The sequence below is a fragment of the Octopus sinensis genome, linkage group LG11 (genome assembly GCF_006345805.1).
Source record: "Octopus sinensis linkage group LG11, ASM634580v1, whole genome shotgun sequence".
In the NCBI taxonomy this organism is placed as follows: domain Eukaryota; kingdom Metazoa; phylum Mollusca; class Cephalopoda; order Octopoda; family Octopodidae; genus Octopus; species Octopus sinensis.
This window is the reverse complement of record NC_043007.1, coordinates 67,087,876-67,102,400: the sequence shown is the minus strand read 5'-3', so window position 1 is coordinate 67,102,400 and position 14,525 is coordinate 67,087,876. Positions and strand designations below refer to the sequence as shown.

General features: G+C 35.0%; 1 protein-coding gene across 15 annotated transcripts in view; it reads left to right on the top strand.

Annotated features, from left to right (window-relative positions):
- LOC115217392 (ral GTPase-activating protein subunit alpha-1) overlaps positions 1-14,525 on the top strand; it is a 288,611-nt gene that overhangs the window by 136,629 nt on the left and 137,457 nt on the right. For 14 of the 15 annotated variants that reach the window (XM_036507627.1, XM_036507628.1, XM_036507625.1 and 11 more), the window contains 7 exons: positions 3,899-4,006; positions 5,153-5,224; positions 6,053-6,176; positions 7,729-7,884; positions 10,542-10,700; positions 12,175-12,299; positions 14,026-14,144. In XM_036507627.1, the coding sequence (XP_036363520.1) occupies positions 3,899-4,006; positions 5,153-5,224; positions 6,053-6,176; positions 7,729-7,884; positions 10,542-10,700; positions 12,175-12,299; positions 14,026-14,144 (863 nt within the window). Of the gene's footprint in view, positions 1-3,898; positions 4,007-5,152; positions 5,225-6,052; positions 6,177-7,728; positions 7,885-10,541; positions 10,701-12,174; positions 12,300-14,025; positions 14,236-14,525 lie in introns of all 15 variants that reach the window. The other variant, XR_005001329.1, reaches the window with a different exon arrangement.

Here is a 14,525-nt window from a genome sequence, read left to right as displayed (position 1 = left end):
TTTGTTTCTTTTTTACAGTTTTGTTCTCTTGAAATCTTTGTATATTTACTTTTATAATGTGTATATTTTAACTTTTTTTTCCTTGAAGAATAAAAAATACATCATTGTTTGGTGTATGACTTGAATTTTAAGGAATATCATTTCTTGTATTAATTTCTCTATTTAAAATTTTTTATCAGCTATGACTAACAGTATATCTGTATATGTAGGTCATACATTAGGTAGATCACACAGCACTTTTTCAAAGAAGATCCATTTTACACCAGTCAGTTAAACTACAATGATTATTATTGGTGGATTAAGCTGAAAACCCAGTGCATAAAAACTTGAAACAAATGCTGCAAAGCAATTTTTCCTGGCTTTTTTTTCACTTTGAGTTCAAAATCCTACCAAGATCAATGTTGCATTTTATCCCTTTGCAGTCGATAAAATAAAGTACTGGTCAAGTACTGATTGGGCTTTATTGCATTGACCAATTCCTTGCTTCCTCAAAATTTCAAATTGAGCCTGTAGAATTGTTAGAGCTTTGGAAAAGATGTTTTGTTGTGTTTATTCCAGTTCTCTAAGTTGTCTGGATCAGCTTTGCTTTTCATCCCCCCAGGGCTGATAAAATAATGTACCAGTCAAGTACTGGGGTCTGTCATATCAATTAATCGATTAAGCCCCTCTTTTCAACCTAAGTCAGAAATTATTATTATTGTTGTGGTTGTTATTATTATCATTATTATTATTATTATTATTGTTGTTGTGGTTGTTATTATTATCATTATTATTATTATTATTATTATTGTTGTTGTTAGTATTATTATTAAGACAGCAAGCTGGCAGAATTGTTAGCATGCTGGACAAATGCTGCTAAACATTTTGTCGGTCTTTAAGTTCTGAGTTCAAATTCTGCCAAGGTTGACTTTGCCTTTCATCCTTTCATGGTTGGTGAAAAGTACCAGTTAAGCACTGGGGTCAATGTAATTGACTAGCTCTCTTCCCCAAAATGTCAAGCCTTGTGCCTATAGTAGAAAGGATTATTACTACTACTACCATGGTAAACTGATAGACTCATTAGCACACTGGACAAAATGCCACTAAGTAATTTGTCTTTATGTTCTGAGTTCAAATGCTGCCAAGGTTGACTTGGCCCATCATCCTTTTGGGGTTGGTGAAATAATTATCAGTTGAACACTGGGATCAATGTAATTGACTACCCTAACACCTAAAACTGCTGGCCTTGTTGCAAAATTTAAAAACATTATTGTTATTAAGATGGTGAGCTGGCAGAATCACTAGCACACACCAGACAAAATGCTCGCTGATAATTAGTTCATCTTTACTTTTTGAGTTGAAATTCCTCTGAGGTCAGCTTTGCCTTTTATCCTTTTGGGGTTGATAGAAGTGCTTCAGTATTTTACTGATATCAATAATACTATACAAAAGTTAAGCATGTCTTGGAAAATACATATAGAAGTAGCAATGGCTAAGAGGTGTTTTGAAAGAACCATCTTACAGCATTAACACATGCCCTAACATTACAAATTTTTGGAGCTCTCCTTTCTTTAATACTTAATAATAACCTGTTCATATCTTCACAATAGCTATTGTATATCGTTGTAACAATTTACAATCAGAATATTGGACTGTGTTTCTTACTTGATAATTATATTCCAGTTTTAAATCTAAATTGACATTATTTCTTAGCTTCTGAACTTGCTTCTCTAGCACATTTTAGACATTTGGTGTAGTAAAGTTTATCATTACTACTACTTTTATTATTATTACATTATTTCTATTGTGTAATATATATCAGGCTTGCTGTTTCTGAGCTGTTTATATGCTTCTATCCTTGTTAGGTTTGGAGCTGGTAGCTGTGTGAATGAGTGCGTGCAATATCATTATCAACCCCTGTCTCTCTCTCTCTGCATTCTGATTGTAAATCTTGTGATGATTTCCTTCACCTCTACAGTTCATAAAATATGTACTAGATTGCACTAGATATGGTACTAGTCTCCATCCAGTAACTTTATAGCTACAAAACTATGGCCTTGTGTGCCAAACCACAGAATTGTTGCTCTAAGTATCAGTTTATTAAAGTGTGTTAAAGTTCTTCTCTGTCCTCCAGCAATATTTATTAACTACTGCTGGTGATGGTATTGGTGTTGGTGGTAGCATATTGGAGCATTTTGCCTATTGGTGTTGGTATTGGTAAAGGTATCTCTGGGTTGTTTTTGATGCAAGGGAGAACGGTATTATTCCTACCAACCATAAACTTTCTAACTATACTTTGAACCTAATTCTATTATTGCTTTCTACACTTCATTTTCCACAAAGCCTGGGAACATTATCATTTTAACTCAGCCATCATTCCATTTATGAACTTTTGGAATTTACAAGGAGGGTTTCTGTGTTAGTAGGTGGACACCATTCTGTGTCACAAATTATAATTTCTTTCCTTGTGTTACTTTTAAAGTGTAGCTGCTGCTAATGGTGGTGAAGTTTGCCAACCCACAGTATGCACTTGGAGTTAGGGGTATTTGGTTATAGGGAGTTATGTGTCTTGGCTGTGGACATGGTGTAATGTTTTGGCTTCTTTGGCAGTCACCTCTCAAAAGAAACAATGGTCTGTCAGGATTTGAGCTGCAGGCCAACACTGAAGGAGCATACAATTGCTGCTGCCTTTTGTAGTGGTACTACAGTACAAACTTGGGCTGAGTGTATGGAGATCTTAAGCAGTACAAAAACTTAGTGAGCTAAGTTTCAATTGACCTTTAATTTGTTGACTCTACTTGATTTCTTTTTAGTGTCACAAGAACAAACTTTGCTTTTTCAGTTTTTGTTACAAACATCCCATCCTAGTTTAAATTAACTTTGTCCCCACCCTCTTTCTTTTTCACTCATGGTTCATGTTCTTCCCAAAAACACCAATCATTATATGAAAAGTCTTTATACAAGAACTACTACTCTCTGACAATCTTTTATCTCGGCCTTGTTTATTTACATTATACTAACATTATCCAACTTTTTCAGGTCCATGTAATAATTTGTACTGGTTTTATCTTTGCCTATCTTTCTCAAGATGTAGCCCCCCCCATCCCATCCTATCCATATGTGTGTGTTTTTGACAGGCAAAACACATCCATCTTTCTTGTTAGTAAAATATAAAGCAAAAAGAACTAATTTTGTTGATTGGTTATGGTAAATAAATGATTCTTATTTTTTTCCCCTCTTGTTCTGCTGTCATCTCTAGCTTTACACCTCATCTTCTGTGATCTGTACTCCATAGTATTATTCAGTAATGTGGATCACCTGATGCTACAGAAGGTAATTCCAACACTGGAAAATTTGGTACTTCTACCCACTTAATACCTTATATGTTAGATCCCCAAACCATGACCACTATCCTAAGATGATAGGGCTCACATTAGATATTGAAATTGACCGTGGATGAAACAGTATTTGAACTGTTTACTCCATGTCAAGGAACCACTGACAGTAAACAGAAATGCCTCTTTAGCTTTAAAGGGCTGCAAAGGGTTGGATAAATCTTTCTTTTGGAAAGAATTCATGTTCATTATTATTGCATTGATACCCTACCTCCCATCTCTGTTATCTATATGCTGATATCCCCTCTCATTTCCATTGTCCATGTGTTGATATCCTTTCATCTTCATTGTCCATATGCTAATATCTCCCTACCATGACAAACTCCATTGTTCATGTGCTGATATGCCCTCCCATTTTTATTTTTCATATATTAACTTCTACTTTCTTCATATGCTGACATCCTTTACTTTTTTTTATACTTATCTCAACTGTATTTTCAGTTTTATTGTAGCTGTACGTAATGTGAAACAAATGATTAATCTTTTTCTTTTCTTCTTTTTTTTTTTTTGTTTTCGTTTTACAGTATGGTAGCTAATCCTCAGATGACTACTGAAATTAAAGATCCTGTGTCCCCATTTCAAATCTCCCGGTCACTACTTGATCAGATGGGCCTGCTGTCTTGGGAGAGAAGGTGATGGAGTTTTTTTGTTATTGTTGCTGTTATTGTGAATGCAGTCAGTGGGTGGGTGAGAAGAGATAATATTTTAGAGATTACTAAACAGTGTTATTCTGTTTGCCTAAGGCTTCAGAACTAATTATCATCATCACCACTAATAATAATACTTGAAGAAAGGTTATGGTATTTTTACCATATTTGTCTAATGGTATATGGTTCTCAGCCACTTTAGATATGCATTTCAAATGTAGCAGGCTGTCATATTGCACTTTAGCACTTTTGTGACTTAAGCACTAAAAATTATTGACATTGTCACATAATTGAAAACTGAGTCTTTGGATTTTCTGAGCTGCATTTTTGGCAATTATGTTTAGTAGTTCTACACTTAGGTTTTACTTCAAATTCAAATTAGATTTATGGTGATGTACTTGCATAGCAAGTGATTTGATCTGAGATCGTGTGCTGATATAAAAACAATTGCAGCGTAGAAGGTGTTTGTAAGCCATTTAAGAAACACACAAAAGCCATTCGATTCACTTCAACATTTAAGTTTAATTTGTCAAAATATTTTCGTCACTTTAAGACCACGACCTGTTCACTGACAAAAATCCGAGCACGAATATATATTTTGACAAATTAAACTTAAATATTGAAGTGAATCGAACGGCTTTTGTGTGTTTTTTAAATGGCTTACAAACACCTTCCACACTGCAATTGTTTGTGTTCAAATTAAATTTCCTGGAGCAAAAAATCAATATTCTATTGTGAGTGTCTATTGAGTTTTGTAGAGGGTTAATAGCTGATATGGGATGAAGTCTCAGTGATGAAGCCTTTATTATGCCCAGCAAGAGAGATCCTCAGTAATGATTAGGTCTAACACTTGTTGCAGCTTTGAGGGTTTTTGTTGTGTGCTGTTCATGTTTGGGAGTGGAATGGTATATTACTAAGTTTTTTTCTTTGGTATAGTTCTTGTGTCTTTGTGCTGTTGAAAGTAATAAGTTTAGTATGATCCTTTAATCAAATTTGGAGAGTTTTTCTGAGCTCTCTGTAACTGGAGCCAGTGCTGGTTTAGCATAAGGTGTCTTAATTGCATGTGGATGATGCTAGGGTGTGGGAAATTTCTTTCTTTTTTAATTTAAAGAATTTCTTTTCCTTTGGCAGATGTCATTTTGATTTATTGAAGAAAAGTGACAAATTGTTACGAGAACTGAAAAATTTGGACAGCCAAAAATGGTATGTTTCTATTTTAGGATATATTTGTTACATTCTTGTTTCATTGCTTTTTTTTTTTGTGATTTCTTACTCTCTGCCTGTTTTTTTATTCTTTCTTCTTGACTTTTTTCATTTTATGTTCTGTTTTACTTTTTCTTTTTTTGTCTTTTTCTTTTGATATTTTGTTCAGTAACCATGTCAATAGAGTAATTGTAAAACAAATATTTGGTATAATATTTATTTATTGATTGATTGTGAAGTTACCTGACATTGTGCTTGAGTTAACATGGTCACAAGCTAATATTGATTCCTTCATCAAAGAATGAATGAGGACACTTTTAGTGATGCCACTGTTTATAGGGCCAAGTTAATTTCACCCTGAAGTAGCTGTTTACTGATAGACAGTCTTGTCCATTTGGGAGTTATGTACTGGTGATGGGAGATAAATTGCTAACCTCTAAGCCTGATGTCTGCTGTTCTATTCACTCAGCTTTCCATGCTGTTACAGCTATAAAATAAAGACACCAAACAAAGACACTTAGATGGGGGTTATATGTAAATGTTTAGATTTAAAGAATCATTCAAAAATATAGAATTGAAAGGTTGGCTATGGATATAAAAAAAAACACTTAGAAGAGAATAAACAAAAATAATTTACAGAGAATTTTTTTGGGAGTAACTTTCATGGCATTATGGTAAATTAATGATGTATGGAACTTTACAATGTATGCTTCTGTTTTAGTAACGAATAATATTGTATATGTATCTCTTTTAATCCCATTATCTCTTTCTTATTAAAGTATACGAAATGTGAGTTAATAATTTATATAAATTTTAAAAATTTTCTAGCCGTGACACCCACAAAGTTGCTGTGATATATGTCGCTGAAGGTCAGGAAGATAAACACTCAATACTTGCTAACTGTGGAGGAAGCAAAGCTTATGAAGATTTTGTTAGTGGTTTAGGCTGGGAAGTAAGTATATGTTTAATGACTTGCCAAATGTTTTGGAGGAAGATGTATTGCATGTTGAATCTTTGCTAAATATCATTGTTGAATGTGTGAAAAGGCTTTGTGTGTGTGGTATTTAATTGTTGGTTCATGGAGCAATAATTATGTTATATTTCAAATCTTGTCTTCTAATTGTTTTTGATCACATTTAAACGATTATTCTATTCACTAACTGCAAGGCTTCGTTGAAGTATCTCACCTATCCCTTAGGTCTCCCATCAACCACTTACTTTCACCACCACCACTGCTGCTGCTGTTGCACCACCACCACCACTGCTGTTGCTACCACCACCACCACCACCACCACTACTACTTGTAGATTTCTTCTGTCACAAATACATTTTCTCATTCATGTTTCATTGAAAACAAGATTTGTCAATTTTTTGTTTGGTATTTCACTATCTTGTTTCTTTTTGCTCTGCTGTTCACAGTTAAATAATAGTACTTCTAGTAAACTACAAGATCTTACTGAGTGGTTAGCATGAGGACAAGATAATCAGCATCTGAATTCTCTTGCTTTAAAAACAATTCTCAAAATATCAAGGAATATTGGAGTCTTGAACAAAGCATCTTATTTTATGTTATACAATTTTGTTAAAAGAACAGACACCACTTTCACATATCTGTTAAATAGCTGATACTAAAATATTTGTTTAATCACATCCTTACTATCAATCACAAAATGTTTTCTCACCATCATCTTTTAGTTGCTCTTAACTACAAACCATCAACATTGATTCTATTACAGTTTACTATTCACACAAAATCTCTTGGCAGCTGAAGTTTAATCCTTTAGTATTCAGATTATTTTATCAAATGTTATGCCTATTTATTCACATTGTTTTGAATTAATCATGGATTATCTTGTAGCTTTGTGATTTTCATAATGTGATTGTTTAATTTTAGAAGGACCTTATAGAATAGGTGTGAGAAGCTGGATCTGGTTAGTTTGGACATAAAACGTTGAATATTTTGACTTGCATTTAGATATGACATAAGGAAGGAAAAGGAGTACTCTGAGGGTCCCAGCTGATAGAATCAATGGAACAGCTTGATCATGAAATGAACGTGCAAGTATCTGAGCACTCCACGGACCTGTGTACCTTTGACATAGTTCTCAGGGAGATTCAGTGTGACACAGTGTGACAAGGGTGAAATTCTGCTAAGCATTTTGCCTGGCATGCTAATGCTTTTGTCAGCTCACCATCTTAATGATGATAATAATAATAATCATTTCTACTAAAGGCACAAGATCTGAAATTTGGTGTGAGCAGACTAGTCAATTACATTGACCCCTGGTGTTTCACTGGTACTTAATTTATTGACCCCAAAAGGATGAAAGGCAAAGTTGGCCTCAGCAGAATTTTAACTCAGAATGTAGTGGCAGACGAAAACTGCTAAGCATTTCACCCAGTATGCTTACGATTCTGCCACTTCACCACCTTATTATTATGAATAATAATGATAACAACAACAATAATGATAATATGGTGTTCTGTTTTTGTGTATGTTACAGGTGGATCTTGAACAACATGTTGGTTTTCTTGGAGGATTGCAACAGAACAAGACTACAGGAGAGACTGCCCCCTATTATGCTAATTCAACATGTGAAGTTATTTACCACGTTTCCACTCGCATGCCAACTGGTAATGATGCAGCTATGCATATCAAGGTGTGTATGTTTTACAGAATTTTTGTTTTCTTTTCTCTTGTCTGTGCTGTAAAGGTTTTAGTTCTGTTTTTGTGGAGAGAGAATGGTTGTAGGAACTCATTTATTTGTCAATTATGATTCAGCCAGTACAGGCTTATGGTAAGAATGGGACATGAAAAAGGCCTTCTGTGGATTGTAAAATGTAAAAGAGCTGCTTTTCATTGAATAACTAACTTATCATCTTGGAATTGTCTCACCAGAAGTAATAGTATCTGAATTCTTGTTTAGCCCTGATCAGTTTAGACCTATGATCATAGGGATTCCATCCCTAGCTAATCCATAAATGACTATATTTGATGTTTGTCTTCAAGCTAGAGTTGTTTCATTTCACCTTTCAACAATGCTTTTACAAATTTTCTTTGACCCTTACATTCTAGTCTGTTAGATTATTGTCATGGTTTTCCTTTAGACTCTATTTCAGATTTAAAAAAAAACCCAAAAAACAAATGCAAGCCAATTTCTACCTTGAAAACAGCTCTCCTTTATGCACAAACTCTCTCACTCTCTCTGTGTAATGGGTGCTTTTTACATGCCACTGGCATGACTGCTAGTTAGGTAACACCAGCATTGGCTACGTCTGATTTCACTTGACTTGATGGATCTTCTTAACCCTTTCGTTACCAAACCGCCCAAAGCCGCCCGAAAAAAATTTTGGTTAATGTGACCAAACTGCCCAAAGCCGCCCGAATTTACCTATTCATATTTAAATGAGAATATCAGAGCAAATCTCTTTAGTACATTTGTGAAAACACGTATTATACTTCGTAAACAGTTCAACTACAGTTTTGTACAATAATCGAAGTGTAATTTTAATTCCGTGAATTTTGGGAGATTTTTTTCCGAAATTTGTTCCTATTGTGTTTTCAAAATTTGTAATTCTGACAAAAAATGGATACAAATTTCATTATATCAAGCAGCGAGTCAGAATTCGAAGGATTTTCTACTGAAGACCTTCATAAATCTAACTCTATGACTGAAAAAAAAAAAGCATGTGGTATTTGATAATGAATCTGATGTTTCATTTTCCGAAAGTGAAAACAGTGAATCCGAGAGCTCCGACAGCGATAAAGAAAATGAATTGGCACCTGAATGGAGTGAAAATTTAAAAACTGTTTCTTTCGGTGATTTTTCTGAAGAAACTGGACCAAGCCACAGACTTTCCCAGGAGAATAAAGCCTTAGACTATTTCTTTTTACTTTTTCGAATGAGCCTATTTGAAATCATTACGGCAGAAACGAACCGTTACGCTAAACGTAAACAAAACGAAAGAAACGATAGTTTGTGGTTTCCCACAACCTTAAATGAAATTAAGACTATTTTGCCATAAATATTATTATGGGTATCAGAAAGTTACCCAGAATAACAAATTCTATCGTAAAATTTTGTTATATACCCAATTGAATATTAGCTAATAACCCATTTTCTATAGCGATATTTGAACAAAATTTTAATAATTTTATATTTTGTTGAATTTACCTGTATCTACCTGCAATTAGAGTCACTTTGTGACAAAAATTATAGTATAGAATTGGTTGAGAATATTTCATTAAATTATCTTCCAAAAATCAGATTAATAGATTGATAAATAAAAAAGTTATAGTTGTTTAATGAAACCAGACTAAATTTATGATTACGTTAGAAATTAATTGAAACACATAAGGGGTGTATTTTGGTCAGAAATATAGTAACGAAAGGGTTAAGCATGGCATATCACCAAAGGTCTCAGTCACTTGTTATTGCATCTATGAGGCCAGCCTAATGTTTGAAGAGTGCTTTTCACATGTCACCGGCATGGGTGCCAGTTACGTTACACAAACATTGGCCACAACTGTGATTTATTTCACTTGGCTTCATGTGTCTTCTAACCCTTTAGTATTTAGATTACTCTGTCAGATGTAATATTTATTTATATTGGTTTGAATTATCTTGTAAATTAGAAATTTCAGTGATGTGATTGTTTAGTTTTAGAAGGACATTGTAGGGTTGAGGTGAGAGGCAAGATCTGGCCAGTTTTTCAACATAAAACTGGTTAAATATTTTGGCTGGATATGGCTGGTTTGAATGCTAAAAGGCTAAATATTTTGGATTCCTGTATGAAAGTATCTTTTTGCTTCCCTACTTCCTGTGAATGTATGTAGCCTAGTGGTCAGGCTGTTGCACTCACGATCGCTAGATTGTGGGTTCAATTCCCTGACTGGGCAGCATGTATTTTTGAGCCAAACACTTCAATTCACATTGTTCCTGTTCCCTTTTCAATCTTGTTGACCTGCTCACCTAGCCAGTAGGGTGGCTTTATTTGAAACCTAAAACAATGCAAAAGCGCATTGTGACCAGTGATGTTTAACAATATAGCCTGGTCGGCCATGTGATCACATGACTTACCTCCTAGTTGAGATATTTCATACATTCACTGATTTAAGTTCATTAACCACTTAGTTTACATATGTTATTCCTTTCCAGGAGTAGATTTTGTGTTCACAACTGTTTTGTATTCATATTTTGGCATTCTGTTTTTGTGCATGTTACAGGTTATGAACACAATCCTGTAGCCACTGTTTTTTTTATTACTTTGTACTTTACTCCTTTATTTGCTAATTTTGACCAAATTGTTGTTACAGATGAGGCATCTTGGGAATGATGAGGTCCATATAGTGTGGTCAGAACATAGTCGAGACTATCGCAGGAACATTATTCCGACAGAATTTGGGGATATTCTCATCATTATTTACCCACTTCCAAATGGACTTTTTAGGATTCACATTAACAAGAAACCTGATGTAAGGAACATTTTTAAAATATATTTTCTTGTTTTTTATTGTATAATTTTAAAAGAATGTTCTTGTATTTTTTATTGTTCATTATAAAAAAAAAAAGAAAATAACAATTAGAGTCCAAAGGAACTAATTATGCTTTGCTTTCAATAAAATTTAGGAATGTAAGATAGGTTTGTGTACCATAAATGAGGTAGGGTCCTGATTTCTTGAAGAAATCTCATTCCATGAACCATCAGAGCTGATCTTTTGCTACAGAGGCTTGTATTGTCTAGTCAAGTGTTCTTTTATTCTCTTATTTGTTTTAGTCATTTGACTGTGGCCATGCTGGAGCACTGCCTTGAAGGATTTTAGCCGAACAAATCAACTGCAGGGCTTTTTTTTTTATCAAAGCCTAGTTCTTATTCTATCGGTCTCATTTGCTGAACTGCTAAGTTACAGGGACATAAGCACACCAACACTGGTTGTCAAGCTGTGAGGTGGGGACTAATACTGACATATAGACATACAGATATATTGGGTCATCCCATAAATAATGTGGTTTTTTTTATCAATTGCATTAACTAAAAGTTGGAGGGATCAGGATAAACTACCTGCATCATCTTGCTATAAAAGCAGGTAGTAATTTTAGTGTGAACTTATTTTTAGTGCAAGTTTTGAAGAGTGCAGTTCGATTTTAAGTTATTTTTTCAAAGCTATAATGGAAGTGACAAAGGAGCATATTCGGCACGTTTTGTTTTATGAGTTCAATAAAGGCAGGAACACAATGAAAAGCGCAAGGAATATTAATGCAGTATATGGGGATTGGACAATAAACATAAGCCTGTGTCAGTGGGGGTTCCAGAAATTCTGAGCTGGAAACTACAGCCTAGAAGACGAGCCTCGTCCTGGAAGATCTGTAGAGCTTGATGAGGACATCCTGCAAACCCTGGTTGAACAAAATCTTATTGTAACTGTTGAACTATCAGAGAAGCTTGGATTTGGTCATTCAACCATTTAGTGACACCTGCATGCCATTGGAAAAGTCAGCAAATTGGGTTGATGGGTTCCTCACAAACTTTCTGAGTCTAATTGCATGCAGATGTTTTTTAAAATTTTTTTTGTAGCCCCCTACTGTTAGTGTTTTTGTGTTTTTATATACTTGTGGAAAACAAAATCATCATTATTATTATTGTTATTAAGAAGGTGGTGAGCTGGCAGAATTGTTAGCACACTGGATGACATGCTTAACGATATTTTGCCTGTCGCTATGTTCTGAGTTCAAATTCCACCAAGGTCAACTTTGCCTTTCTTCCTTTCAGAGTTAATAAATTAAGTACCAGTCAAGTACTGGGGTTGATGTGATTGACTGTATCCCTCCCCACAAATTCCTGGCCTTGTGCCTATAGTAGAAGGGATTATTATTATTATTATTAGTGTTAATGCAAGGAAATTATTAGTGGTAGTAATATTATTAATGTTGTTTTCTTTTTAATTTCAGATTCATTTTGGCCCATTGTTTGATGGTGCAATAGTCAATTCCAAAGTCCTCCCTTGTCTAGTCCGAGCCACAGCCATCAATGCGAGCAGAACAAAGCGGGCTCTGATGCCCCTCTACCATTCCCAGTATCTTTTTATTAGCTGTGTTGAAATGCTGTTTTTATCCATTTTCAAATGTAAAAGATGAAGAGAATGTCTTCCTCTCTCTGCTCCCACATAGTGTAGTTCTTATTTCCAACTTGTCAGTGAAAGCCACTTGCAAATCAAATCTCTTGATTAAATAGACTGTTCACGTCATCAAATAGACTATTAATGATAGGATATGAACTTCCAATGTTTTTATTGGCTTTCTACTACCTTATTGATTTGGTCATCTTTTTCTTCTTAAGAACATACAGGGTTTGTGTTTGGCACTCTCAGAGTTAGTAACCATGTCAAGGTGTTCATTTTTACTAGAGGACCAAGAAGAGAACAACATTCTTACCAAAATGATCTTGTTGTTTGATATTATTATTTTTATTATTATTATTATTCAGGTCACTGCCTGGTATTGAACTCGGAATCTTGGAGTTAGTAGCCTGCGCTCAACCACTATACCACGGGCATATGGCATAGTGGTTAAGAGCGCTTGCTACTAACCCCAAGATTCCAAGTTCAATACCAGGCAGTGACCTGAATAATAATGTTATTATTATTAATAATAATAATAACAACAACAACAATGGCAACATCGAAAAATACCTTAGGAATGAGAACCCAGGTTCAAAATTTCCCCAAGATACCTGATGAAGGCTGGAGGGTATATCAGCCGAAATGTTATGTTAACAACAAACAAGATGAGGACAAATATCCCTCAAATGTAAATACTGTAGTTCAGCGATATTTTGTGATTGAACCAATCAACTGTACAAAACAGATAGCTTTAAGTCAATGTGAGATTCATTATAATAATAGTTAGTTTTGCCATTTGTTCCTCAGAGTACCGTCAAGTGTCGAGATAGATATAATAGTTTAATAATGGAAGGCAAGGTTTATGATATTGGAGGAATATCATCTTCTTCCATCATCTTTTTGTTCTTCGTGTAGTTCAGGCATCTGGCAGGTGAAGAGAAAAGACTTCAAGTACAACTGCTATTTACAACTGGTTTATTTACAGGAAAGGTGAAGTGTGCTGCTCTCAGCTACCACCTTAAGCTCCAATAGTGCGGGTGCAAATTGCCTCCAGCCAGTGGTATGTTCAGCAAGCGCTGCTGTGTAGTGGCGCCAAAAAGAGATTTGAAGAGGGTTTTCCCTTTATATAGTTTCCATCGCAAGCCTCGTTGTGATCTCGCGCATGGCAAATGGATGCAGGTGAGGTCTCGCTCCAGACTCGGAGATGGCAACGGCTGCCGTGAGATCTCATCCAATATCGCGCTGGCTGCTTGTGCCGCTACAATAGTGTAAACTATCCCTGCAAAATGTATGGCCTTGTGGCTATGTTAAAAATCATCATTATTAATTATTGTTTTTTATTCATCACTAGCAATATCGCCCAGCGTTGATTGGGTTTGTAAGGGAAATAACTATATAAGCATTTATAGAGAGTTACTTCCCTTATATAAACCGAGCGAAAATGCATTAAAAATGCGGAAAAATTATGGTAAATTTTTCATTGTAGACTCATCGTAGACGCACGCTAATACCCAGAAGGGCTCGATATGAATCACGACTATAAGATACCCGCTTTTGGTTTAACTGCACTGCAAAATGTGGGAGTAGTTAGGAATCTAAATCGTAGGAGACAGACACACAACTTGACTTTTATATATAAAGATTTCCTCTGAGTTTTCCCTTGACTGCCTTTTTTCCTCAGCTATGAAGAACGTGCTAAGTGCCTGGGCAACATCATCCAGAAACACATAGAACTGACCATGTTTGAGGACTTTGCTGCTAATGTCTTTGCGCCAGTCTTTCCAGACACATCTGCAACAGGTCAGTCAGTGTAATAGTTCCCTCCACGTCTGTGCCACCTCATTGCCCAACACTGCTTTATAGAAATAGAAGGCATCAATGTGGTGATGTTGTTAGTGTTGCTGTTTTCTTTTTCTTTTATTTTTTATTTTTTATTTCACTTTCACATACATTCACTCTCTCTCTTTATATCACTCACTCATTTATTTATCCATCTCTTTTCCTCATTCTTTTTGTCCTTTCTTCATACTTTCTCTATATTCTTCATACTTTATACTTCCCCTCATATTTTCTCTTCCATCTACTTCTCTCTTCCATATCTACTCTCTCTCTTCCATATCTACTCTCTCTCTCTTTCATATCTTCTCTTTCTCTCTTTCATATCTTCTCTTTCTCTCTTTC